General features: G+C 51.3%; 11 protein-coding genes across 11 annotated transcripts; 7 read left to right on the top strand and 4 right to left on the bottom strand.

Moving 5' to 3' along the window:
* Positions 1 to 67: 67 nt before the first annotated feature.
* CUL1_1 (CULlin protein 3) lies at positions 68 to 2,889 on the top strand. Its single transcript, XM_002182866.1, has 3 exons — positions 68 to 237; positions 456 to 1,947; positions 2,041 to 2,889. Exons 1-3 carry the CDS (start codon positions 205 to 207, stop codon positions 2,802 to 2,804), a joined length of 2,289 nt encoding a protein of 762 aa, XP_002182902.1. The 5' UTR covers positions 68 to 204; the 3' UTR covers positions 2,805 to 2,889.
* Positions 2,890 to 2,917: 28 nt separating this feature from the next.
* Positions 2,918 to 5,367, bottom strand: PHATRDRAFT_48325 (predicted protein). Its single transcript, XM_002182739.1, has 3 exons — positions 3,902 to 5,367; positions 3,476 to 3,817; positions 2,918 to 3,411 (listed from the first exon to the last, which is right to left on the bottom strand). Exons 1-3 carry the CDS (start codon positions 5,116 to 5,118, stop codon positions 2,958 to 2,960), a joined length of 2,013 nt encoding a protein of 670 aa, XP_002182775.1. The 5' UTR covers positions 5,119 to 5,367; the 3' UTR covers positions 2,918 to 2,957.
* An 885-nt stretch (positions 5,368 to 6,252) lies between these two features.
* On the top strand, positions 6,253 to 8,036 carry PTD6 (delta 6 fatty acid desaturase). The gene has a single exon (XM_002182865.1). The coding sequence runs from the start codon at positions 6,368 to 6,370 to the stop codon at positions 7,799 to 7,801; it is 1,434 nt and encodes a 477-aa protein (XP_002182901.1). The 5' UTR covers positions 6,253 to 6,367; the 3' UTR covers positions 7,802 to 8,036.
* PHATRDRAFT_48322 (predicted protein) lies at positions 8,037 to 9,890 on the top strand. Its single transcript, XM_002182864.1, has one exon. The coding sequence runs from the start codon at positions 8,445 to 8,447 to the stop codon at positions 9,813 to 9,815; it is 1,371 nt and encodes a 456-aa protein (XP_002182900.1). The 5' UTR covers positions 8,037 to 8,444; the 3' UTR covers positions 9,816 to 9,890.
* Positions 9,891 to 11,294: 1,404 nt separating this feature from the next.
* Positions 11,295 to 11,742, bottom strand: PHATRDRAFT_15016 (predicted protein; the record flags this gene model as incomplete). Its single annotated transcript, XM_002182738.1, has 2 exons — positions 11,295 to 11,352; positions 11,444 to 11,742. Coding segments are annotated over 2 exons (357 nt in total), but the record flags the coding sequence as incomplete, so codon positions are not given.
* Positions 11,743 to 13,043: 1,301 nt separating this feature from the next.
* On the top strand, positions 13,044 to 14,410 carry PHATRDRAFT_48320 (predicted protein; the record flags this gene model as incomplete). The annotated part of the gene is made up of 1 exon (XM_002182863.1): positions 13,044 to 14,410. Exon 1 carries the CDS (start codon positions 13,178 to 13,180, stop codon positions 14,408 to 14,410), a length of 1,233 nt encoding a protein of 410 aa, XP_002182899.1. The 5' UTR covers positions 13,044 to 13,177.
* A 27-nt stretch (positions 14,411 to 14,437) lies between these two features.
* Positions 14,438 to 16,337, bottom strand: PHATRDRAFT_48319 (predicted protein). Its single transcript, XM_002182737.1, has one exon. It carries the CDS (start codon positions 15,744 to 15,746, stop codon positions 14,460 to 14,462), a length of 1,287 nt encoding a protein of 428 aa, XP_002182773.1. The 5' UTR covers positions 15,747 to 16,337; the 3' UTR covers positions 14,438 to 14,459.
* A 151-nt stretch (positions 16,338 to 16,488) lies between these two features.
* Positions 16,489 to 19,374, top strand: GLNA (GLNA, glutamine synthase). Its single transcript, XM_002182862.1, has 2 exons — positions 16,489 to 16,935; positions 17,217 to 19,374. Exons 1-2 carry the CDS (start codon positions 16,703 to 16,705, stop codon positions 19,132 to 19,134), a joined length of 2,151 nt encoding a protein of 716 aa, XP_002182898.1. The 5' UTR covers positions 16,489 to 16,702; the 3' UTR covers positions 19,135 to 19,374.
* Positions 19,360 to 20,442, bottom strand: PHATRDRAFT_38744 (predicted protein; the record flags this gene model as incomplete). The annotated part of the gene is made up of 1 exon (XM_002182736.1): positions 19,360 to 20,442. The coding sequence occupies one exon, from the start codon at positions 20,440 to 20,442 to the stop codon at positions 19,360 to 19,362; it is 1,083 nt and encodes a 360-aa protein (XP_002182772.1).
* A 765-nt stretch (positions 20,443 to 21,207) lies between these two features.
* Positions 21,208 to 23,748, top strand: PHATRDRAFT_48317 (predicted protein). The gene has a single exon (XM_002182861.1). It carries the CDS (start codon positions 21,226 to 21,228, stop codon positions 23,431 to 23,433), a length of 2,208 nt encoding a protein of 735 aa, XP_002182897.1. The 5' UTR covers positions 21,208 to 21,225; the 3' UTR covers positions 23,434 to 23,748.
* Positions 23,749 to 24,080: 332 nt separating this feature from the next.
* Positions 24,081 to 25,161, top strand: PHATRDRAFT_48316 (predicted protein; the record flags this gene model as incomplete). The annotated part of the gene is made up of 1 exon (XM_002182860.1): positions 24,081 to 25,161. Exon 1 carries the CDS (start codon positions 24,217 to 24,219, stop codon positions 25,159 to 25,161), a length of 945 nt encoding a protein of 314 aa, XP_002182896.1. The 5' UTR covers positions 24,081 to 24,216.
* Positions 25,162 to 25,190: the final 29 nt, after the last annotated feature.

The raw sequence follows: 25,190 nt of genomic DNA, 5'->3' as shown, positions 1-25,190 counted from the left end.
GGAATATGGTGTCGAGTGTCTACCTATATAGCCAGTGTTGTCTCCCTCACAGTCAATAGAGGGATTGCTTGCGTCAACGAAAGACTTTCGTGGGATCTCGGTTCCCCACTCTACCTGTAATTCTTGTTTGAGCTTCTTCGCTTGCTCTTTTCTGTTTGTTCGATTGGTTGGTATATATATTTTCTGTAGTGAGAGTAGACAACCATGGCGGATTCCAAGAAACGCTTTAACATTCGGGTAAGGACCAACTACTACGGTGTTGAACTTCGGCATTCCGAGAAGCAGAACTTTCGGTTCTCTTGCGTGTGATTGAGTCTCTAGTGTTGTTGCGCGACTACCGAAATATGATACTTCGTTTAGTGCCAGTCGGAATTCAACTCCTGCCATTCGTACGAATCTGAGTGTGTTTGGTCTCTCAAAACTTTTGTCTGTATTGTTCTTTGCTACCCGAACAGCCGTTCCGTACACACCAGCCGATGGATCGGGCCGACGCCAACGCGACTTGGGAGATCTTGGAGCACGCCATGGATGAGATTGCCAATCGCAACGCCTCGCAGCTCAGTTTCGAAGAACTCTACCGGGCAGCCTACAATCTCGTCCTCCACAAACACGGGGCACTGCTTTATGAGGGCGTGACGGAAAAACTCAACGCAATTCTGTTACAGTCGGTCGAAACCTTGGCCGCGCAACCGAACGAAACATTGCTGGAAACCATGGCGACGGTTTGGAACGAACACATGATCACCATGACCATGATACGGGACATCCTCATGTACATGGATCGCACTTACGTCATCCAGCAACGTCGTCGCGTTGTGTACGAGCTAGGCTTGCACCTGTTCCGTATCACTGTCTGGGAACATCCCGCTGTGGGTCCCAGGGTGATGGAATTGACTCTCGATTTGATAAATTTGCAACGGATCGGCAAAATACCGGACGATCGAGACGCTCGCCTCCAAAATGTCGTACGCATGCTGCTCGAACTCGGACGCGCGGACTTTCAAGCCAACGTGTACCACGAATTCGAAACCGCGTTCTTGAGCACCACACTCGAATTCTATCAGCAGGAATCGCTTTCATTTCTTTCCAATAACACAGCGATTGACTACGCCGCCAAAGCCGCATCCAGGTTGGAAGCGGAAGCCCGCCGGGCCAAAACTCTCCAACTGCCGGTGACTACGGAAGGTCCCTTGATGACCACGCTCGAAACGGAATGGATTCAACGCCACTCCCGCGTACTCGTGGACATGGAACCCTCCGGTTTTTCCGCCATGCTCCAGGACGACACCAAAGTGCAGAGTTTGCGGGATATGTACGATTTGTTCGTCCGTGTGCCCTCCTCGGTGGATCATTTGCGCGAGGCACTGGCGGCGCGGATTAAGCAGGACGGGGCTGCTTTAGTGCAGGATCAGGAAAAGGGTGCATCCGATCCGTCCGCCTTTTGTCGGGGTGTCCTCGTCATGAAGGCCAAATACGATCGGATCGTGAACGAGGCATTTCGGGACGAAAAGAAAGCACAAAAGCGGATGAAGGAATCCTTTGAAGACTTTTTGAATCAAGACGCTCGAGCGGCCTCGTGCCTGGCAACCTACGTCGACGAACTTTTGCGGGTGGGCTTGCGGGGCGCGACGGAGGTCCAGATTCTGGACAGTCTCAACCAAGCCATTGTCATTTTCCGCTTCTTATCCGACAAAGACGTATTCGAGTCATTTTACAAACAGCAGTTGGCGAAGCGTTTGTTGGGCGGTCGGTCCGTCTCGGACGACGCGGAACGCTCCATGGTGAGTTTGCTCAAGGCTGAATGTGGCTACCAATTTACGACCAAACTTGAAGGCATGTTCAACGATATGCGCATCTCTAGAGAAACGAGGGACAAGTACAAGTCCTTCAAACGGCAGGAAGGCGAGAAAAATATGGTCGACATTGAAGTGGACGTGTTGACGACGGGTACGTACGCATAGCCTGCATTGATGTCTATAGTAAAATGTTGCGACGGCCGGCCTTTCTCACAAAGAAGGATGGGTGTTTCCCTTTTGACAGGATACTGGCCGTCGCAGAATGTACCGCCTTGCACCCTTCCGGTTCCCATCCAGGAATCAATTGATCGCTTTTCCAAGTTCTACCTCGACAAGCACACAGGGCGGAAACTGAAGTGGCAAACAAACACTGGCGCCGCCGAGCTGAAAGTGACCTTTGGTACCGGTCCGGACAAGTATCGTCGTCACGAGCTTTGCGTATCCACCTATCAAATGTGCATCCTCCTCCTATTCAATGACAAGGAGACGCTGACTTTGGCACAAATCCGACAGCAGACGCAAATCCCCGACCAAGAACTCCGCCGACACTTGATTTCGCTGTGTACGCCCAAGAATCGTATTCTTAAAAAGGGTAGTAAAGGACGCGGCATCATTTCTGACGAGGACACCTTTACCTACAATATGGATTTTACCAGCAAGCTCAAACGTGTTCGTATTCCCCTGGTGAAGGAAGCTTCCATGGTGCGCCCGGAAACAGCAGCTGGACTAATAGGCGCGGACGGAAAAGATGCTCACGTTGCACCTGGATCTGTCCCAGTCTCGGTGGAAGAAGATCGTCGACATTTGGTGGAAGCGGCAATCGTGCGCATTATGAAGGCTCGCAAAGCGCTGAATCACAACGACTTGATCGCGGAAGTAACCCGTCAACTTACCAACCGTTTTCAGCCGACCCCCCAGTTCATCAAGAAGCGTATTGAGAGTTTAATTGATCGGGAATACTTGGAACGTTCCGAAAGAGAACACCGGGTTTACAACTACGTTGCCTAGTAGCAGTCTTGTACAACCATCAATTTGGTGGCGGCAACTATTATAACCACGATTAATTTCTGACTAAACAATTATAACCACAATCAACTTCTGATTAAACAATACTGTTCACGTAAACAATACTTCACTGATTACGTATCATCCGAAATCCATTCAGACTGCTTCGCTTTCCTTGTCTGTATCACGCTCTTCTCCACCGTTGCCTCCGCTTGGCCCTTGGGTTGCTGCCTGGAGTTGCGCCGCCAGCAGTGCTGCGTTAGGACCGCCAATCTGCGAGCTAAGGAAGGCAAAATTGCCGAGCTGCGGCGTTTGCTGCAATTGTTGTGGAGCGGAAGGCGCAGCGGGAGCTTGCTGCTGCAGTAATGACTGCATAGCATTGCCCCCACCGGCCGCCGACAAAGCTTCCTGCAACTTCATGAGGGTGGCGCTGTCAACGCCTTGCAAACCTGCAAGACCGCTCGGCAAAGATACAGGGGCGCTGGATGCAGGAGTCGCGGGGTTGGGAGAAGCAGAGCTTCCCATCATATTCGAAAGTCTTCCTCCGCCGTTCAATTGTCCAAGATTAAACTGTCCCTGGTTCAAAATACCCGCCAAGGCATTCTGATCACTTGCGGGTGTTGTTGCTCCCTCCGCCCAGTTGCGAAAAAATAGAGCCCTGCTGATTCGACGACTCTTGTGAAGGAAGATTGTATTGATGGTGAAGATTGCTCAAGGAATCATTCTGTGATTGTCCTTTGTTATCGTCACTTCCCTCGTTGCTGCCTTGATCGCCAGCCTCATTCGCTGCCGAATTCTCGCCTTCAATATTGCCGCCATCGCTATCGTCACTACCATCATCCGACTTTCTCTTCCTCTCACCCTCGCCCTTTTTGATGCGCTTCATTTTGATGCACAGTTGGGGATACTCGCGCACGAAGAGTTCGTGGAAGTATGAATTGTGATCGTTACCCGAAACAATTCGTTTGAAACCCCAGCCATTGACTTGACGCATGAAAGAGGCGTATTTAGCGTGGCTGAAATATATTCAGCAATACAATTCGGGTAAGTGAGAGCTGAAAATCCGCAACAATTCCGTGTTTCTACAATTAGGTACGTACCGGAAGTAGAGTGGAATGACGAGCTGTTCAAACACGGGTGGCTTCAAGATCCTCCAGGAACGCCCGTGCGGATTCCAGCAAATGCACTCGGCAAATTCCGGATTGCCTAAAATCTGGTGCAACTTGAGTGGAAACGGTGGCTCTTTCTTTCCCTTGCCCGCGAACGGTTCCGCCCACTCTTCTGTAGCTGTCGGCGCGCTTCCGGCCGAATCGCTCGGTTTTTGCGACTCTTCCGGCAAAAAACCACCAAAGGCTCCAGTGGACGGTGTTGTTTGCTTTCCCAGATTCTGCTGCGCCATTAGCAACTGATTATTTTGAAAAGCGGCCAACTGTGAATTTGGCTGTGTCACGGCTGGCTGCTGTGTTTGTCCACTCATAAAGCTCGCCAGATTGACGTTTCCAGGAGCCGCCCCGGCGCCCATCAAGGACAAATTGGCGGGTAAACCAGCCGCCATGAGCTGTTGAGCCAGCTGCAACTGTTGGATCTGCTGCTGGAGGCTAATACCAAGAGCATTGGCATTCATGAGACCTTGTGGCTGTTGCTGCTGGAATTGTTGTTGTTGTGGTTGTTGAAATTGCTGGTACTGTTGCTGTACAGTTTGGTTCTGCTGCTGCTGGGCTTGCTGCTGTAAATGTTGCTGCATTTGCTGTTGAAGCTGTTGCGCTTGCTGATTCGGCTGTTGCATTTGTTGTTGTTGGGCTTGCTGCTGCTGCTGTTGTTGTTGGGCTTGTTGAAAGAACAAGGCTGCTTGTTCGGCAGTAAGACCAGGAATATTGAGAAGTCCTTGGGGAATCTGCAGCTGCGACGTTGGTTGTTGGGGAGGAGGCTGGGTTTGCTGTTGCTGATTTTGAAAGGCGGCGAATCCCGGATGTGCAGTCAGACTCTGCAGAGCCGAAAGTTGCTGTTGCAAGGGCGTTGCTCCCACCAGTAATGGCACTCCGCTATTGTTGATGCTACCACCTTGCGCAGTTCCCTGCGTATGCGCAGATTGTTGTTGTTGCTGCTGTTGTTGTTGGATGCTTTGCATTTGTTGAAAGAGGCTCGCCGAGAGCTGCTGCGCGTTCTCTTGATTGTTGATGTGCGTTTCTTGGTTACCACCGTTGTTTCCGTGACTCCCACCGCCGTGGGCGTCTTGCGGAGCTCTACTGGAGGAGTCTCCTCCCGTCAATCCTTGCAATTGCTGCGCGGAGAAATGGTGGTACTGCGAAGGATCCATGCGGTAGGTAGGGACGAACGGCGTTCGAGGAAAGTAACAACACCAACAGTATTAACAGTAAGGTAACGTAAGTGCGGGGTTCCCGTGTCTCGGGAGAATCGTCAAATTGTGGAAGGCACTGGTCACAGCGGAGCGCACACGGGGAAAGTTGTGAGTGTGGGAGGAGGATTGAGATAATAAGCGTATTCGTATTTCTGTTGGGCAAGGGAGATGATCAGAAAGGTAGATTGTCGGTAACGCAAGAGACTGCGGCGAACTTGTGTTTTGCTTCTTAGAAATCAGAAACGCAGTTGCGGATCCCTACTATAGCAGATAGAACACGGTAGATCCGACGCCGTGCGTTTGCTAGTAGTCGAGTAGGGAGTGCAAATTTCGATGATATTCCATTTCGCTATGGGGGGTACGGGCAATCGGACTCTACAATTAGTATGGCGATTTATATCGAAGAAGAAATGCGGAGGTGTGGCCGGCTGTCCAACGTTGTTCTGCGTAGAAAAACCACGGATACAGTGTCGATCGGCTTGGGACTTCCAAAATTGAAATAGAAGGACGGAAACGGACAAAGGCAATGACGCCGTTCCCCCAGAAATCGTGTAGCAAAATGAACAGACTTGCTTACCATTCCGTATTCCCATTAAAATATCACTTTCGAACGTCTCCAAAAAAGGGCGTCTGTACTAACTTACGGTTGGCGTGGTTTTGCTGACCTTGCGGGAGGTCGGCATTCGGGTCATCAATTTCACGATCGTTCGTTGTTCTCGTATGAAAACGGCCACGTCTGCGATCCACGCCAGTATGTAGGATAATGAGGGAGCGAGGGGGACGCACACCAGTACGTTTTCATTGGCCAATCGGATATTCGCGTCGGAGAAGGGGGTAACAGTAAATCACCCAACGTCAAGCTACGCGGATCTTTTGTTTTTGTTTCGTCGTGAGTCACTCTCCCTAGCAGACACCTTACAGTGAACGGTACTGTAAATATAGACGGCGGAAGGAATTATTTGTTGGGTAGTGCATTTAGTGCGGTGGTGTTGGAATGGCTATATAGTAATTTCATTGGTAGCGTGTTTCATGACGGTTCCGGTTTTGCAAAAAACCATTCTTCTCCCCCATTACCATACTTTTCAACCAAACCGCGATACCTCCACTACACGTATACATATACACTTTCCCTGGTATTTCCATTCACATTCCACCAACATTCCATTTACAAACATTCACCTAACATACATTTAACATAATCAGAATCATGGGCAAAGGAGGGGACGCTCGGGCCTCGAAGGGCTCAACGGCGGCTCGCAAGATCAGTTGGCAGGAAGTCAAGACCCACGCGTCTCCGGAAGACGCCTGGATCATTCACTCCAACAAGGTCTACGACGTGTCCAACTGGCACGAACATCCCGGGGGCGCCGTCATTTTCACGCACGCCGGAGACGACATGACGGACATTTTCGCAGCCTTTCACGCACCCGGATCGCAGTCGCTCATGAAGAAGTTCTACATTGGCGAATTGCTGCCGGAAACCACCGGCAAGGAGCCGCAGCAAATCGCCTTTGAAAAGGGCTACCGCGATCTGCGCTCCAAACTCATCATGATGGGCATGTTCAAGTCCAACAAGTGGTTCTACGTCTACAAGTGCCTCAGCAACATGGCTATTTGGGCCGCCGCCTGTGCTCTCGTCTTTTACTCGGACCGCTTCTGGGTACACCTGGCCAGCGCCGTCATGCTGGGAACATTCTTTCAGCAGTCGGGATGGTTGGCACACGACTTTCTGCACCACCAGGTCTTCACCAAGCGCAAACACGGGGATCTCGGAGGACTCTTTTGGGGGAACCTCATGCAGGGTTACTCCGTACAATGGTGGAAAAACAAGCACAACGGACACCACGCCGTCCCCAACCTCCACTGCTCCTCCGCAGTCGCGCAAGATGGGGACCCGGACATCGATACCATGCCCCTTCTCGCTTGGTCCGTCCAGCAAGCCCAGTCTTACCGGGAACTCCAAGCCGACGGCAAGGATTCGGGTTTGGTCAAGTTCATGATCCGTAACCAATCCTACTTTTACTTTCCCATCTTGTTGCTCGCCCGCCTGTCGTGGTTGAACGAGTCCTTCAAGTGCGCCTTTGGGCTCGGAGCTGCGTCGGAGAACGCTGCTCTCGAACTCAAGGCCAAGGGTCTCCAGTACCCCCTTTTGGAAAAGGCTGGCATCCTGCTGCACTACGCTTGGATGCTTACCGTTTCGTCCGGCTTTGGACGCTTCTCGTTCGCGTACACCGCGTTTTACTTTCTCACCGCGACCGCGTCCTGTGGATTCTTGCTCGCCATTGTCTTTGGCCTCGGCCACAACGGCATGGCCACCTACAATGCCGACGCCCGTCCGGATTTCTGGAAGCTCCAAGTCACCACGACTCGCAACGTCACGGGCGGACACGGTTTCCCCCAAGCCTTTGTCGACTGGTTCTGTGGTGGCCTCCAGTACCAAGTCGACCACCACTTATTCCCCAGCCTGCCCCGACACAATCTGGCCAAGACACACGCACTGGTCGAATCGTTCTGCAAGGAGTGGGGTGTCCAGTACCACGAAGCCGACCTCGTGGACGGGACCATGGAAGTCTTGCACCATTTGGGCAGCGTGGCTGGCGAATTCGTCGTGGATTTTGTACGCGACGGACCCGCCATGTAATCGTCGTTCGTGACGATGCAAGGGTTCACGCACATCTACACACACTCACTCACACAACTAGTGTAACTCGTATAGAATTCGGTGTCGACCTGGACCTTGTTTGACTGGTTGGGGATAGGGTAGGTAGGTCATACGTGACGAGACTTGGAATCGAGAGAATGTTCACTCTCACCTCTTCGTTGACTGGTATGGTACGTGACATTTCTACGGTATTCGAGAGACTCTCTCCCATGTACTATTAAGTACAGGAATTCGAGTAAATAGGGCTACAGAGTACTTTTTCACCCTCTAGAGCAGAGCAAACGGTAGTCGAGGTAGGGTTTTATCAGTCAGGAATTTACATTGAAAACGCCAAGTCGATCGATCGTGGATATTGAGCACGAAGCACGTGATTCGCAATCCGGACGGGGCCGAGCCAACACGCGAACGTGTGTACCGAAACCCAATAGATACACCGCGCTTAGTTGACCGTGAAGGCCTTTTTCTTGCGTACCAACCCGAGACAGAAGCGACACACACCTCACACACGCACAAGTTACATATACACCAACGAGCGAACCAACCTGTCAACCAACCAACGCCATCAGGATACTCCGAACCTACCCCCGCAGCACAGCGTGTGTTCCCTCCCTGCCTCGTTCCAATGATGAAGTTTTCGTTCGCTGCCACAACCTTTCTGGGTGTCGTCGCCGTGATTGGCACCGTACACGCCGACGAACCTCCGGCTTGCCTGACATCGACTGCGGACCTTTCGGTGGATATCTTCACCGACAAGGTAGAACCGCTCTTCTCCCAAGGATGGAATGTGACTTACCATAACACCTACAAGATTGCCAACAATCTCTTCGACAACACGACCTACCTCCTCTACCAGTGTGGTAGCACGCCTCCGGCCGATGTCGTCGACAACGGCAACTTCAACGCCGTCCTCGAGATTCCCCTGTCCAACGTGGGTCTCTCGCAAACGCCGCACATTGGCTTTATGGAGCAACTCGAACTCGTCGACGAAATTGCGGCCTTTTTGACCGACACGGACTTTATTTCGTCGCCTTGCTTCTTGGACGAGATCGCCGCCGGTAACGTCCTCACACTGGTGGAACCCAGTGAAGGGGTAGACGCACCCGCCACTGGCAACACTGCACTCAGTGCTGGCACGGTAGCCTTTGTAGCGTCCTTCACCCAAGTCCCCTTTGACAATACGGTCAACATCCAAGAGTACAGCGAACTCACCAACGTGGCCGTCTTTGAATGGGTCAAGTTCTTTTCCGTCTTCTTCAACAAGGAGCACACCGCCAACCAAGTCGTCGAGGCCGCGGAATCGCGCTTTGATTGCGTCGCGCAAAACGCCGGAGCCGTCCAGGCCGACAATATGCCGGTCAAACCCGTCGTCTTGTGGGCCTACTACAGTGATTTCTGTGGCGGATGGGATGTCGCCGAATGCCCCAACTACTACTGCGAATTCGCCAACGCGTGCGGGGCCGAAATTATTAGCAGTACCGAAGGCAACACCACCGTCTGCGGTGCACCCTACATGACCACGGAAGAATTGGTGGAACTCGGAAAGGATGCCGATCACTGGATCTATCCGTCCAGTAACTGGGATACGGCATCGGAAACCTTCGGCGAGCAGCTTCAGAACATGAAGGCCGTGCAGGACCAACAAGTCTTCGATTACCAGGCATCCGGAGAAAATGCTTGGTTTGAGCAGCGCTATGCGGAATACTACAACGTCTTGGCCGACTTTTGTGCCGTTGTTGGTACCACCCAGCCCTTGACCGGTCGTTCCTGGTTCCGCAACGTATTTACCGAACCCGTCGGTAGTCTCCCTGATTGCTCGCCCACTCAGTCGGCCAACATTTTGGACGATGTCCACATTTGCTTCCTTCCCACGACCGGCGGTGCTGCGGCTGGTGGTGGCAGTGGTAGTGGCGGTAGCAGCGCCAAGGCGATCGCGGTCGGGACCGCTGCGCTGGCGGCGGGACTACTCAGTCTTATACACGTATTGTTGTTCTAATGGAAGTCCAAGATGGGTTGCCTACACCTATCCGCTTACAATAAAAACGTAACTACTAATGCGAGGAATCAAGTATAGCCTATAAATACGAGACATAAAATCGTGAAGAAATTTGCTGCTCCAACAAAAGCCTTATCCGTAGCGACAGCAAAACATAAGCGTGGTCTCTCTAGGAATGGCATTTGATCCAGACGCGTAAAAGGATTAACTGTTTTATGATTATATAGATTGGTCTGCACGAAATAAACTAACGAGATCTGAGCTTGACAGGATTCTCTCGGTCTCGATGGATCGAAGGAGTGGTAGAAGGGTCAGCATCTATCGGTGTTGGTCGTCCACTTTGGCACGCTTGCTCTGGCCTCGTGGATCCTGCTCAGAAATCTTTCGTACTTGAGCTTGCGGAGAGGCGAAAGGACTGAGAGGCACTGGACTGAGTCCGAGATGTTCACTCCAGAAACTCGATTGATCAGCCGTTGCAGCAGTTGAAGGTGTGGAAGTTCCCTTCATATATTTCGTCGCACTACCGAAAGTATCGATTGACATGGAGTGGCCTTCTGTATCGTCTTGCGTGATATTGCAGGGAGTCATGCTGTTCAGCTTGATTACCGAGGAGCTCACACGGGGCGCGTCGCGGACCCGGGGTGCTGTGGGTGGAGGCATCATTTCTGTGTCTTCTGTGCGTTCAAGATAAACTGCTTCCTGCGCGACAGTATCATAGATAGAAAACTTTTCCTGAATAGCGTCCTTGCTGATGGGCGAAATAGACACGCGATTACAAATTCGCATGTCCGAAATGTGGTCGCCAATTGTTGAGTCGCTACCAATACCGAAATGAAGTGATTCTAATGTGGAATATCCCAAAGGTGTTCTCGGATGCTGGGCCATTACTCCTTCCTGGAAGAGAGTCTGTTTGAGGCTTTCCCTTTCTTCGGGTGAGAAAGATGGAAGAGAGTCTGGTTGAAGAGGCGTAGCGAAGGTGTCCTTAAGATTAGACATGGGCGGTGACATGCCCTTATATCCGTGTCCATTGGGGCTTGTTAGCTGCATTCCGAAGCTTCCTCCTCCCACTGACATGGGCGATTCGTCAAACATTGTCTTACGCGCACTGGACAGGTAGAATGAGTTGTAAGGATCTTGAGCAGTCACTCCAGGCGTAGTGGCGCCGGCCATAAACGGAGTGGATACATTCGAGTCTGCCACGGGCATCCAAGACTTGTTGTTCCATGAATAATCGTTCGTGGACACGAGTGTTGGATCCATCATTCCAGGAGCGGTATGCATATGGTAGAAGTACGGTTTAATTTTGCGAGGATCTGTTTTGTTCCCAGTGGAGCAGCTGCTTGCACTGGTGCCAGAACCAGGTCCATCTCGTCCACGAACAGCCCCCAAGACTCCTTCAAAGTCTCCCATAAAATCATATCGACCATCTTCAGACGGTTCGATGAGTGTCTCGTGCACCCCTCTCTTCTTGGCCAAGAATCGCTCGATCTTTCGTCGCATGGAAGAATTCCAGTGATTTTTAATAGCGTTATCAGTTCTGTCCAAACGAGGAATTTATGACAAGTTGAGTAAGACAACTCGAGCTGGAGTAAGACAAACTCCCACTAGAGGAGAGTCCATTCACTTACCTTCCCGGTAGACGCTTGGCAATTTCGGCCCAGCGGTTTCCCAACGTCAAATGACACTCCAGGATCATACGGTCCTCCTCCAGCTTCCAGGCTTCTTTGCAAATACCTGGATCTAGATGGTTACACCAACGTTCGCGACATTGTTTGCCAACACGGCCAGGCAAATGACGGGCAATCGTCGACCATTTCTTGGCGCCATACTTTTGCACCAACTCTGTCACTTTACGATCTTCATCTTCTGTCCATGGTCCTTTGACCAAAGATGGCTTGAGCACTCTGTTCCATCGCTGCGTGCACATGAGCTCGGTCCTGTTCGGAAGTTTTGCGGCGACTTCGTTCCAGCTTTCTGTTCCCATGTCGTCCACAAGAGCCCGTAGCTTGTCATCTTCTTCCTTCTCCCATTTAGGTCCTTGCTGTGGTGTCTTCTTTCCCGAAGATTGGGGTGGATAATGCTTTCGACTACTTGCACTTGCTGTTGACGGAGGCTGTTGATGGTGTGCAAGCTGAGGCGGGTGCGGGTACATGTACGGACCGGGGTGCGAAGGTGGCGGAGGAAGCATAGTCGAGGGCATAAGCGCTTCTTTGCTGTCCTTCATTCCCGCACTTCCGTTTCCATCGAGCTTCTTGCTGTTCTTTTTGCCCTTGGTAGCTGCAGAGCCCCCGCGCGACAAGTTTGAATACATCGGACCCGGATAGTGCGAGTAGGGGTGATAAGAGTGGGACATCATATACGGCGGTGGTGGTCCGTACGGATATCCCGGAGGAGGATACGAAGCACCTTTGCTACTCCCTGGAGGTAGCGGCGGCGGAGGAAAGCCCATGGGCGGGTACATATACGATCCGTGGGGTGGGTAATTGAACATTGGGGGAAAGTTGGCCTTGGACTTTTTGCCCTTGGTGTTCTTTCGCGTCGTCTTTGCCTTCGATACTTTGGCAGCATTCGGAATATTCTCATTGTTGACCGATGCAACGGGAGCAACCACGTTGTTGTTCGGCGCAGTGATTGGGGTTTTGTCCGTGTCGGTTTCCTCCGTGTTGCTCGCTTCGGTGCTGCTCATGGTAGAATAAGAGCACTCTCGATCGGCTTGCTCGGGTCAATGGATCGGTATCTTACGTTAGTTAGGGGCAACAATCCACGTGTATGTAATTGGCGCAAGTCGAGCGTGAAAAGAGTCTTTGAGTGAGGGTCTCCGCAGCAGCAATCTCGGCAACAATAGACACCGACGGTACCCTTTTTTGGATGGTGCAAGGTTTCGTAATGCGTTCGAGCCAAAAAGTGTGGGTGTGTCTTGCGTTTCAAAATATTGTGAGACAGTCTCGGGCCCTCCTGAACTTTTTAAAGTATACATCGTCGTAGGTTTAATAAACATTTCAAACACAACGAACCGGAGTTTCATCGGGGTAAGGGGTCGTTTTCGGATTTGAATCAGGACTAGCGAAATTCTTCGATGTGACATCCGTCAAGAGGATTCGATTATGTGGGGCAAATTAGTTTTTAGGCAATTCTATCCGAGAGCAAATCACGAATACTCCGGACTGCATGGACAGTGAACACCAACCAAATTTCCGAAGTGGCCTCGCATCCTATTTCGTCCTTTATCGCAGTCACCCTAGCCCATATATATTACAGTGGATCACACCATCGTCGGCTTGCCGAACGTAAAAAGGTCTACAGCATTTTCAAAAGTCCGATCCATTCAATGGAACACTGCGATTGAGTGAAGGTGGCCGAGAATGCATACAATAAAGTCCGCTTCGTTTGCAGTATTGCTCTTGTTGATTCCAAGAAGCCATAGTTTTCTTGCAGGTGATGATTCGTTTCGCCTATCCACAACGCTTCCGTTGATTTCTCCGTCGTCCGAACCCACCAATGAAAGTAAGCCTTCACGGGGGCAATCATCACTACGGAAAGAGAAAAATCGGGACGGTCACGCACGAAAAAATGCACTGGAAGTTGGTTCCCACACTCCGGACAATCACCAATCGAACTGCTCTGCTACTGGCGAAAAGTCAAGAAGTCGCACTCCCAATCTACAGATTCAGCTACAGTATGCCCGGAAAGGACACTCTGTACTGCGTAACTGGTTAGAAACGGCACGACTGGTAAAACCTCGCCAAACTCTTATCGACTATGGCAAGGAACAAGAGCTACTCGCGTGGAAGCAAAAGGTACAAGTCGCTTCCAACGATGCCAAGCTTGCCAGCTCTTGCCGGACTGTTAAGCAATGTCGCCGCGAACTCGACAAACTGCTCGGTGTCGATACGCCGTTACCGTTCTTGCAATACTTCCACGTTTGGCGAAACCTAAGCGACGTACACCAGCTAGCCAAAGATCTGGCACCAACGGCGGGCAAATTATTGGATGTGGATGCCGTCCGGTTGTACCAGGATGCCTTGTTCTGGAAACGTCCCGGGGACGGTCCGACTCCTTGGCATACCGACGCACGAATGGCACCTTTCGACACGAACAAGCTAATCACGTTGTGGATTCCGTTGCAAACAGTTCCGAAAGACGGGACTGGTCTCGTCTACGTGTCAGAATCGCACAACGATTTTAGTCTGGCCTACTGGCATGATGTCAGTGACGCCACGGAGAATCCTAACTCACCATGGAACGACCTGGAATCAAGATATACATCTCCTCTAGTTGATTACATGCCATTGGCGGTGGGTGACGTGACGGCGCATGCAGGTTGGACCTTACACTGTGCCAACGGCAATGATGCTGGATCAACGTACGGCAATCAGCAGGATCATGAAGATCGTTTGGCCTTGGCGATTTCGTACGTAGACGCCGCCGCACCGGTTCGGGAGAAGGTCTTGCTGGACAATCGCGCGGATAATGAAGATTTGTGGAGTTATCAAGACTGGGTACGACAAGTACCTTCGGGTCAGGCAAATTTTGTACACAAGAAAGTGCCTATTTTATGGTCGAAAGGAACTGTGCGAAAGGATTCGAAACGGTGACCAAGAAAATGTTTATAATTTACAGTTGTACAGTTTCATAGCTTTACAATTATTCTTTCGAACGTTTCTCCTTTCTTTCGTGTGGCGACCCGTCATCGGTTTGAGAGGTGGGATTAGACGGGGTGGTATTTTCCGGAGGTAAAAACAGATTTTCGTCAGCATGAGACTTCGGGCAGCCGCAGTGCTCGGAAATCTCGGTCGCTTCGGCTGCCGACATGCGTCGTAACGCAGCTTGGGCTACATGCTCTCGCAATGACATTTTTCCGCGATCGGCGGCGGTTTCTTCGGCATCGTTCTCGCGATCGTTACCTCCGCCCAATCGGTGGGTACCACCATGCACCAATCCACTACTGTCCTCGTTGATAGCATCGGCCATTTCGGGGAATGAACTCAAACCGGCACCTTGCGTCCAGTCCATACTGATGCACTCTTGTTCGATTTGTCGCATAAGTTGGAAGAAATCCTGGTTGTGTGGACGAATCTCGTTGTGCGCTAATTCATGGTAAAGTACCTTTCGAATTTTAGTCATGGGTCGAAAGCCTTGAAAGTCGTCCGTACGAAGTCGGAGCAAAATTTGTTGTCCTTGGTTGCGGTTCAAGCCCATGACGGAGACGGCACTTTCACCCACCTTACCATCCGGGAGTAGTTCCGCGAGACTACCGACGGCCCATTGGTGCGAGGCCAAGCAAGCGAGAATGCCGGGATCGTTCGCCAGTGTCTCCAAAATGCGTCGGGCTTGTGCTTCGTTTGGCAAGGCAGGAAGGGTCTCTATTTTGTGGAAACGATAACGATTACTGCCGGTGGCGTGGTTTGACTTTTGTCGGACGGCAGCCTGTTGCAAAAGGGCGCGTCCGCGGCGATCCCTCCGGGCCAGCTCGACCCGGCCGGACGACGATAGGTCGTCCTTGATGCGCGGAGCTACGAGCGCGGCCTTTGTAAAAGCCTGCATCTGCTCTTTCGAAGTCCCGGTGGCGACGATCTTGAACATTTTCTTGGTCGAATTTGACAAAGCAGCGTACAGATCGTAGCTTGGATCGCTCAAGAGTTTGCCTTGGAGAACGAGTTTGATATCGGAAGGTGCCCAGGATTCTTGATCCACCGAACGCACATTGGTCGGAGGAAGAGCCGTCGCAGTGGCGGTAGCAGTTTTAGTGGTATTGGCGCCGTGATTGGCAACGCTCACGACGGCTTGTTGGACCGCTGCGACCGTCGTGCCGGGCAGCAAGGGCATCTCAATTTTGGTTCCGCGAAAGGAAACTTGCAATCCTGTTGGATGGTTTGCGGACAGTGAATGGTGCCGTTGATGCCGTGGCTCTGCAAAAGAGTCGAACGCCATGATGATATCCGACGGCTTGCTTGGTGGGACGGCGGAAACCTTGAAAAAAACGCCGTCTCGTGGTGTGATTCGGAAGGCACCGGGATGGAATTGGTGGAGAATAGTGGAAGTGTAAATGTGTTGGGAAGGTCGAGAACCATCGGAACCGCTGGCACGATCGCCGTTGGATAGTAGTCACATTAGTAGCGGTCCTCCTCATGTTCCAATCCGTTCGATCCTGTTCGGTAGCGACGGAACGACCGGACGGACCGGACGTGTGTTGTGTTTCCTTTTGGCCTTTTTGGTTTCTTCGGACCAGAAAGAGGGGGTCGACGGTTGGTTCGGCGAAAGGACAGACAGACCGATTTTTGACGGCGTTTGGAATTTGTTGTGTTCAAAATTTCCAAAGGCAATAAGGAACGCACCGAACAAAAGGCTCTCTAATTGCTGTCGTCATCGAAGAAGCAAATGCGTGACATCACAGAAGCGGCAAAGTTCCGCCGAGGAGATCGGAACTTGATGAAGGTTGGATACGTCTCGCCATCCCGGAACCAGCAGAATCGACGAGGCCTGCCATTTTGCGTAGACTTTCCCGGTGTTGGTCCGTAGACGGATAGAGAACGTACAGGTATGGTTCTACGGCGACAGAAGATCCACCGACGCGAGAGAGAAATTTTGGGGAATGGATCTTTTGGAACGGACCCTCAGATCCGAACCCGATTCAACCGACCGTAGTAATCGCCCCCAAAATCACAGTAAGTCACACACAGACAACACCAGTCCCCCCGAAGGAACCCCAGTTGCACCAAGCAAAACACACACACCAAATTCGAACACGACGCACCCTCGTGCAGGCAGCAACCACGATATCCTGATCGATCACAACGTATAAAGCGTGTGTCCGCATTCTGCCTCCCTACCTAACACACACACTCGTATACTCTCTCATATACACACCACATCCCAAACTTCCAAGCATGTTTGCCTCTCGTGCTGCTGTTCGTCATTTCGTGCGTCGGGAAACGTCCCGTTGCGGGATCATCCGTACGTTCGCCAACCTCGACCAATTCAACGATTTCGGCAAGCACGTCTTTACCGGAAAGATTGCCGACCAATACCTCGCCAAGCACGGCGGAAGCGGAGATATGCTCAAGGATCCTACCTGGGTCAAGAAGCATTCCGATACCGTGGCAATGGCTGTCTTTGATTGGTACGTTGTTACTCGTGGAGTGAGGATTGACACTGGAAGGTAGTGATGCGTTGCGTTGCGAGCCCCGCAGTCTCTCTCGCTTTCCCCAGGGCAGACTGCTGGATTACACTGCTGGATCTACTCCTTCTCCTCGTCGTCGTCGTCGTTGTTGTTGTTGGCCTCCAACAATCGAGAGATAACCTACTGTTGTGACTGTCGTTTTGTCCAAGTCTCCATTCTCACCATCCACACGCTCCTCTATTTCCTTTGTATACTCTACCCGATGATACTGTCTCCATCAGGGCCATCGAACACGGCGCCAACGTGTACTGCCATTGGTTCCAGCCCATGGCTTCCAGTGGAGTCCGTCACGGTCTTACAGGTCAAGTCCACAACATGATGTTCAAGTTTGACAAGAACAACGAGATCGTGCAGGACTTCAAGGGAAAGACACTCACCAAGGGAGAGACGGACGGATCTTCCTACCCCAACGGTGGATTGCGCAGCACGCACGCGGCCGGAGGTTACATTGCCGTCGACACCTCATCGCCCATTTTTCTGCGTGGGGACACCATCTTCATCCCGTCCGTCCTCGTTTCCTTCTACGGAGCAGCGCTCGACGAAAAGACACCCCTGCTCCGCGCCAACGCCGCCATTGACAGGCACGGCAGTCGTCTTCTCAAGCATCTGGGGTTGAACACGGACCACGGTATCCAGACAAATATTGGTCTCGAACAGGAAATCTTTTTTGTCTCCCGCGATCAGTACTACCGCCGCCCCGATCTTCAGCTCACCGGACGTACCTTGATTGGAAAGTCTGCCCCTCGTGGACAAGAAATGTCGGATCATTATATGGCCCCCCTCTCCAGTGCTACCGCCGCCCTGGCCTGTATGCAAGATATCCAAGACGAGTGCTGGCGCATCGGTATCCCCCTCAAGACACGTCACCGTGAAGTCGCCCCCAACCAGTTCGAGTTTGCTCCTCTCTACGGAACCAACACCACGCAGATTGACCAGAACATTATGGTCATGCAGATCATTGAAGAAGTCGCCGCCAAGTACGGGCTGGCCGCACTCCTACAAGAAAAGCCCTTCGACGACGTCAATGGCTCTGGCAAGCACAATAACTGGTCCATTGCCACTCGCGATGGTGTCAACGTCCTCGATCCCGACGATCTAGCCAAGGCCTCCGGCAACGACTTTGCCTTTCCCATTATCATGGCGGCCATTATTTCCGCCGTTGACGAGCACGGTGATTTGATGCGCATGAGCATCAGCTCGCCCGGTAACGATTTCCGGCTCGGTGCCTGCGAAGCCCCGCCAGCGATTGTATCCACCTACCTCGGAAAGGACATGTCGGACTACATTGAAGCCTTTATGAACGGCTCCGCTGGTAAATACAATCCCACCAAGAAACTTATCGACCTCGGTACCTTTGAAGTCATCCCCTTTGAAGTCCCTGCGGAAGATCGCAACCGTACTTCTCCCTTCCCCTACGGTGGTGCACGCTTTGAGTTCCGTGCCGTCGGTTCTTCGCAGAACCCTTCCATGGTCAACACGGTCCTCAACACGATTGCGGCCGAAAAGTTTGCCGAATTCGCCGACCGCATCGAAGCCGGCGAAGATGCCGTCGAAATCGCCCGGTCCACCCTCAAGAAACACTGGAAGGTTGTCTTCAATGGCGACAACTACGACGAAGAGAACCAAAAGATGTTGACTGAACGCGGACTCTGGCGTATTGATTCCGGTGTCGAAGCAATTGCTCGCTTGACTCATGACAAGAATATTGCCTTGTTTGAAAAGATGGGTGTCATGACCAAGGACGAGTGTACAGCGCGTCAGGACATTCTTCACGAACATTACACTGGAACGGTAGTTATGGAGGCACTCTGTATGATTGACTTGCTCAACCAGCACATTGTCCCCGACGTCAAGGAAGCCGGAATTGGTCCGCTTGCGGAATTGGAAACGTTTGCGCCCAAGCTCAAGACCGCCTTGGCCGAAATTGCCAAGGAAAAGGACTCGTACAAGAAGGCGCAGATGGCCCGCGTTCTGCGTCTCGAAACCATGATTGAAATCCGCGAAGTGTGTGACGAAGCCGAAGAAGTTGTGCCCGCCAAGATTTGGTCCCTGGCGACCTACAAGGAGTTGCTCTTTTTGGATTCTCACACGTCGCAGACCGCCATGGATCCGATGGAGAATGATGATTACTCAATTTAAAAAAAGAGACAACCGTATTCGAACAAGGAATGACAGTGAAATAATTTTGGAAGGTTCTCCGTGACAACCGGTGTGTTGGTTCGAAGACTGCTTATTTTTTCGCGAGAGCGCCAGTTACGTCCGATTTTCGTATATTTTTGAATTACAAGCATTGTACTGCAACAAAGCATTTGCTGCCTGACGTTTAGTTAATTCGTTAGGATTAGAAGGCAACGGGCGTTTGAGCTATCCAAACACAGCAAACACGGCTGTCGTGATCGTAAGAACCATTGTAGACCATTCCTTCGCCCTGTCCTCTGAGCTGGATGTGAGGCCGTTCAAAATTTCGTCAACGTCGACACTAATATCGGCATTGGGAAAGCTACCGTTGCCATCGGAATAGCTCACAGTTCGAGCCGCCACAAACTCGACCGATTCTGCGACGACGGTAGACCGCGTCAATAGGTTGACGGATGGTAGGATAGATACCGCTGCAGCCACTCGAATCCCACTGGTCCAGGTCCCCAACGTCACAGACTGAGTCAACACGCTCTCGTAGGTGGATTGTCGAAGCAAGGCTAAAGCAAGGCAATCGGTACGGTAACAAGCTACTCTCGGTATTGTCAGCTGAAACTCGACGACCACGGACGATGCACGCTGTGGTCGGGTTTGCGCTTGGAGATGACGATGGTTTCGGCGTGATTGTGGTTGGTTCATTCGGGCCGAACGCTTGGTCGCGTGTGGCATCCTTGGTGTCGTATGTCGGGAGGTAGCAATCTGGGAATGGTGGCGCAATCGAGATAGGTGGCGGCGTCGTCCATTGGTGTTTGCACTGTTGTCCAAGTGGCTATCGACAACTGTGCCGACTTGAAGACCACCCACGGAACGTATGTGAATCATCGTCATGGGACTGTATAATTCAAGCAAGGCTTCCGTTGGTTGTGAAATAGTCTTCAAAAATGGCTCTAAATCATCGTTCGGTGGTACATCAAACACGGAAACACCTTGTAGAGATACAAGTACCGTGTATTCCAAGTCTACCACAGCCTGGACCGTGTCGAAAGTGGGCATTGTTGTTGGTGCAGTGGTCGGATTCGAGATTGTCGTATCTAGTGGCGCTGGTCTCGTTGTGGTAGTAAAAGACATGCTGTAGTGGTCCTGCAACGAACGGTCCCAATAATCCCAGTCGTGCGTGGTATCAGTATCGTGTTCGTCCCAAACTTCATTCCAATAGTCAAACTCTTGCGCTGATTGCTGCGCCAAAGTCAGAGAGCAGAGAGCCGATACCCAAAGAAGAGATTTGCGAAAAGTAGAACCGATTTTTCTCATGGTACATTTGAGGTGGGCACGCGGATACTGCGGCAAAGCCAATGTGAGTGGTTTGGTTTTGTGAGCCAAGCCCAACGAAACGGTGCGAACGATACAGGAGTCCCGGTCGTATTTTTACAAAACAGGAATTACAGTGAGTTGCTTGGAAAACGGTTGGAAGCGGGTCTTGGATCCGCAATCAAGGTCTATTCTACGGAGACGCGCCGCTTGGGCGTTACCGTAGGGCTTGACGGTGGATACATTTGACAACCGGTCCCGACGAAAAAGGTGCACAACATCGCGGTTTGCTCGCTCTTTCCGTTTATCCCGTCGCTGGCCCACGAAATCCACGAATGAGTAGTATGGTTCCGAATTCATGGATTGGATCCACATTTCCGTCGGAAGATTGCAGTTATATTAATGGACTCCGAAAGAAATGGAAGATACGACAGTGAACTTGAACGCAACTCTCCCATGATGACTGACTGGAACTGTGAATAGAAAGTGACACACGAATGAGACGTGTGAAGCTTTTTCAGTAAATCACGAGTTGGACGGGTTTGGGAATCTATTTTGGTCTGTCTGTCCCTCGTTTGCGGAGGAATCGCTTTTTGGTGTCGTGCCCACGTCAGCAAGAGACACCGAATTTCGCAGAATTTCTCGATTGCTGTGAAAGTCGAACGATAAAGTGTAGAAAACATACCCCTACCGAATACGTCGATAGATAACAGTAAGTTAGTTCGACCAGGATGGTGTTGTCGTGTTGGTCACAACATTCACTCCGTACGCCTACGATATAGCCTGATGAGATCCATTGTTTGGTCGTTCGTTGCACTTCTCTTTGCGTTCGAAGCTGTAGTCGCATTCGCATTCGTCTTTCGTCCAAGATCCAAAGGTTCCAGAATACCCGTACTGTCACTGCAACACCAGTACCTTTCACCGAATGTTCGTTCTTTTTCTGCGTCAACGTCGACCCGCACGTACATGACTTGGCCTGGGGGGAACCAATTTGCGTCGTCGGATAATTCTTTGCGTACTGCGAGCAATGAACGAACTCGACAGGCGTTAATCGAAGCGGCGTTATCGATCGAAAAGTCGGCGAACCGTGACGCTCTCACGACTGTTCGGCTCGTAGGAAAGAGTACGTTGCCTACTACAGCGGAGGGTCCCAACGTAACTTGTGTCGTCCTGACAGTGAGTCCAACACCAGACACTTTTACCGAAATCGACGCTTCCGTCCCGTGTTTACTCGTGCCACTTCGGGGAAACTCCAACCAGCTCGCGCTTTTGGAATGTGTTGTACGAGCGGAACCTCTCAGTATGACAAGCTTGTACGGCTACAATCTACTGTTTGTGAACCGGGATGGGGATTTATACGATAACGTACCCTGGGCGTCTTGGACTGTGGATCCTTCGCAACGTAATCGAGACGCGGCGAATAACGTCATTGACGCCAAATTCCACATGGGCAAACGGGACGCCTACAATCGATTCATGGGAAAAGACGTTACGGGACGTTCGCAAGTACTGGCTCGTTTGCGTCAGCAAAAACAGCAGCAAGAGACGCGGATGGCGAGACAACAAGCACCCATTCAGGGCGACGAGGACGGGACCAACGCTATGGTAGGCCTGAAGCGTCGGATTCTACAAGTGGAAATTCGAGAACTCGAAATGGAAATTGCGGAACTGGACTACGGACTTGCGGTAGCACGGGAGGATGACGCAAAGGTGGATGCGCTCAGGGAGCAAAAGGCGGTTTTGACTCGGGATATGGAGGCTGCCCGTGATCGGTTCAAGGCAACGGACCAAATATCCGAAGTTGGCACTGGCGCTGCGGAAGCCACGTGGATAACTGGCTTGTTCCAAGATCGGAGGAGGGTGGACAAAGGAGAAAAACCCTTTCCAGGTGTCATGGGATACCCACCGGAAAAATCAGAAACGTCGCAGGATCAGCTGTACCGCAGTCCCTACGATCTACTCAGACAAATTCTAAAGGAACAACTGAATGCGGAAGTAATTGGTTCTGTTTTGGAAAATACCAGCCTCTTGGAAGGTACAACGTCGCTCAGTGGAGTGCTCATCCTTCGCCGAGTCGCGGCCCAAAAGTCTGCCAAGCTTTTGGGTGAAGAGGTCACGGTGTCTGACGAGGATGAGGAGTTCGGCAATCCAGGAATTCGTGGCGGAGAACTAGTCGTGGTGGAGTGTGACGCCGATGAAGCCATTGCGATGAGTTTTGCCTGTGACGTGCCTTTACAAGTCGAGACCTCTATACTGGAAGTGGCGAGTCTTATGGCGCAACCTGTTGGAGGTTGGTCGGAATCGCGTCAAGACCTTTTGGAATGGACTTCACTGAATCCGGAACTCTCGGTTTTGGTTGAAGGGCAAGCCGGGAACGAGTTGTCAACGGAGCGTGCTTCACCTTTGCGAATCCCTCGTACGACTTCGTCCTTGTTTGACACCGTTACGCAAGATCCTCCCGCATCGGCTTCGAAAGATCTCTTTCCTACCGACAATCCTATCCAATCTTTGTCACAATACGATAACATGTCCAACGAAGACAAGGCACGGATGTTAATGGCATTGAGCAACTTTGACGGTAAGCTCCCACGACCACGTACCGTACGTCAATCGCAGCGTATGGGTGCAGGAAACGCTCTGGATGCGTTGTTGCTTCCCTTGGTGGACGAATCCGTTCGTCGACAGTATCAGATACGGGATGCGACCCAAAAGGGCGACATGGACTTGGTACGGACCCTGACCGAAGAAAAAAGTCAGCGTCAAATTGCCAAAGAAAAGGCTGAACAAGCCCGCGAGAAGCAGGCCGACGATGTCGCCGATTGGTGGGAAGCCGAAGCCGAATTTCTGGAAGCACTGCGTGCGGATGCCACACAGGACGAAGGTTCCTATTCGCGATTTCTGGATCGGGACGATTGGTACGAACGATCGCGGCAACAGCAGGCAAAGCGAGTTAACAAGAAGCAGTTTGGCAATTTACTGGACGGCGTTGAGTAGAATTTGGCCTCTTGCATTGCCTTTGAAGCTTTGGATTCGACAGAAGGACAGAAAAAGGTAAAATCCAGTCCTTCTGTGGAAGGTGTTGTCAACGCAATAAAGATGCGTGGCCACCCTACGTATAAGAGAGCATTAGAGAAAAGTGAACATTAATTCTTTTGATCCATGAAGAGAAAGTCTTCCGTTTCGTCGCATGAATGATTACAATTGGGCTTGTAAGACGTTGTCGGTATTTGCTGTCAGGGAAGCTCACAAAACACTTTTTGATCGTGAGTTCAGGCTAACTGTAAAATTGAAAACAACCAAAGAGCGCCTAATTCAAATCTGCTGCCGTAATATTCTCTCATATAATTCCGGCCAGATTCATCTAAATCATAGCTAGCGTGGTTCGTACGGCTTATGATTGGTAACCGATGGCAAAAACTAGAGGTTTCCCTCTCGCAGTTGTGTTGCAGTCACCTACCTAATAGTGATGGAAACCCTTCAGAGGACATTATCTTATCCTATAGAAAGTCCATAGAATGTCCGTCATTTATACGGCTGCTATCCTAGGTAGAAAAATGGTGTCTGGCTCGATCGGCTAACAGCAACTACAGCATCGTTCGTTGCCCATCCTACTAGAGAGGAACGTTAGGACCACAGCTGCACTCGAATGAGACTGGCAACTTACAACCAAGTTACTTTCGTTGAGTGACAGTGAGTCATAATCAGAATACACTGTATCTGGCTATTCCGTTATAATAGTTCTTGAGCCTTTTGGGGTTTCTTGTGGTTACTTTTCGCATGTCACTCGTCTTTCGATCGCTCTCCTACGTCGCGCGGCGGAACCTGAGGGCAGCCTGCCCTTTGGTGGAATCACCGTCAATGTGCGATACCATTTTCTGGAACTTCGGCGGATGTGTTGACGATTCCGTCAAAAGCAAACCTCGACATGGACAGTTACGTTGGAAGCACGGTGCAAAAATGGGTCACCACCTGGACACCCTCGACGAGATGGCGCATTCCAATTCGCGTAAAGAAGCCCAGGAACGTCGCAAAAAGAAAAAAGGCAAGAAAGAGTCCAAGGAAGTCAATAGTGCACCAAAGAACCACAAACCAGGCGAGTCCGATTCTTTCATCGGCTGGGACGAGGAAGCGGAAGAAGACGATGAAGACGAGGACGAAACCGTGCTGCCGGATCCCGCGCAAGTCAAGATCCGTATGACTAAGGTAGTCGACTCCTTTGTTACCAAACTGAAAACAATTCGGGGTTCTGAACCCACCGCCGATATTTTTGACGACATTCAGGTCGACGCCTACGGTTCACACGCCCCTCTGAACTCGGTCGCACAAGTCGTGATTTCATCATCAACTTTGGCACAGGCAACCTGCTATGATCCGGAGTTGGCTAAGAATGTTGGTGTCGCGATTCGGGATAAGTTGGAATTGAATCCATCCGTTGAGGAAGGCGGGGTCGTGCGCATCCCGCTACCGCGCGTGTCGCTGGAAGTTCGCCAACAAACGGCCAAGGCCCTGACTAAACACACGGAAAAGTACCGACAACGTGTACGTACTATCCGCCGGAATGTCCTCAAGGTCGTGAAGCAAGGCGAGGCTGGAAAGTTAGAAGGTATTTCCAAAGATGACGCGTTCCGAGCTCAAAAAGAAATCGAGGATGTTACGGAAAAAATCATGGTCAAGCTGAACGAGGCTGCCGAACAAAAACACAAGGCAATAATGGCTCTTTAAAAATAAAACCCACCGAGGATAAAAACTGG

The sequence above is a fragment of the Phaeodactylum tricornutum genome, chromosome 17 (genome assembly GCF_000150955.2).
Source record: "Phaeodactylum tricornutum CCAP 1055/1 chromosome 17, whole genome shotgun sequence".
NCBI lineage: Eukaryota > Bacillariophyta > Bacillariophyceae > Surirellales > Neidiaceae > Phaeodactylum > Phaeodactylum tricornutum.
Note: the sequence above shows the minus strand (reverse complement) of the source record. Positions and strands in the feature narration are given on the sequence as shown.

Excerpts from the sequence above, each read along its gene's own strand:
- CUL1_1 (XM_002182866.1), top strand. The coding sequence starts at position 205 with ATGGCGGATTCCAAGAAACGCTTTAACATTCGG. Across the intron at positions 238-455 it reads AGAAACGCTTTAACATTCGG|CCGTTCCGTACACACCAGCC; the intron begins GTAAGGACCAAC and ends CTACCCGAACAG. Across the intron at positions 1,948-2,040 it reads AGTGGACGTGTTGACGACGG|GATACTGGCCGTCGCAGAAT; the intron begins GTACGTACGCAT and ends CCCTTTTGACAG.
- PHATRDRAFT_48325 (XM_002182739.1), bottom strand. The coding sequence starts at position 5,118 with ATGGATCCTTCGCAGTACCACCATTTCTCCGCGCAGCAATTGCAAGGA. Across the intron at positions 3,818-3,901 it reads GTCATTCCACTCTACTTCCG|CCACGCTAAATACGCCTCTT; the intron begins GTACGTACCTAA and ends AATATATTTCAG. Across the intron at positions 3,412-3,475 it reads TACAATCTTCCTTCACAAGA|TGATCAGAATGCCTTGGCGG; the intron begins GTCGTCGAATCA and ends AACACCCGCAAG.
- PTD6 (XM_002182865.1), top strand. The coding sequence starts at position 6,368 with ATGGGCAAAGGAGGGGACGCTCGGGCCTCGAAGGGCTCAACGGCGGCT.
- PHATRDRAFT_48322 (XM_002182864.1), top strand. The coding sequence starts at position 8,445 with ATGATGAAGTTTTCGTTCGCTGCCACAACCTTTCTGGGTGTCGTCGCC.
- PHATRDRAFT_48319 (XM_002182737.1), bottom strand. The coding sequence starts at position 15,746 with ATGGCGTTCGACTCTTTTGCAGAGCCACGGCATCAACGGCACCATTCA.
- GLNA (XM_002182862.1), top strand. The coding sequence starts at position 16,703 with ATGTTTGCCTCTCGTGCTGCTGTTCGTCATTTCGTGCGTCGGGAAACG. Across the intron at positions 16,936-17,216 it reads GCAATGGCTGTCTTTGATTG|GGCCATCGAACACGGCGCCA; the intron begins GTACGTTGTTAC and ends TGTCTCCATCAG.
- PHATRDRAFT_48317 (XM_002182861.1), top strand. The coding sequence starts at position 21,226 with ATGAGATCCATTGTTTGGTCGTTCGTTGCACTTCTCTTTGCGTTCGAA.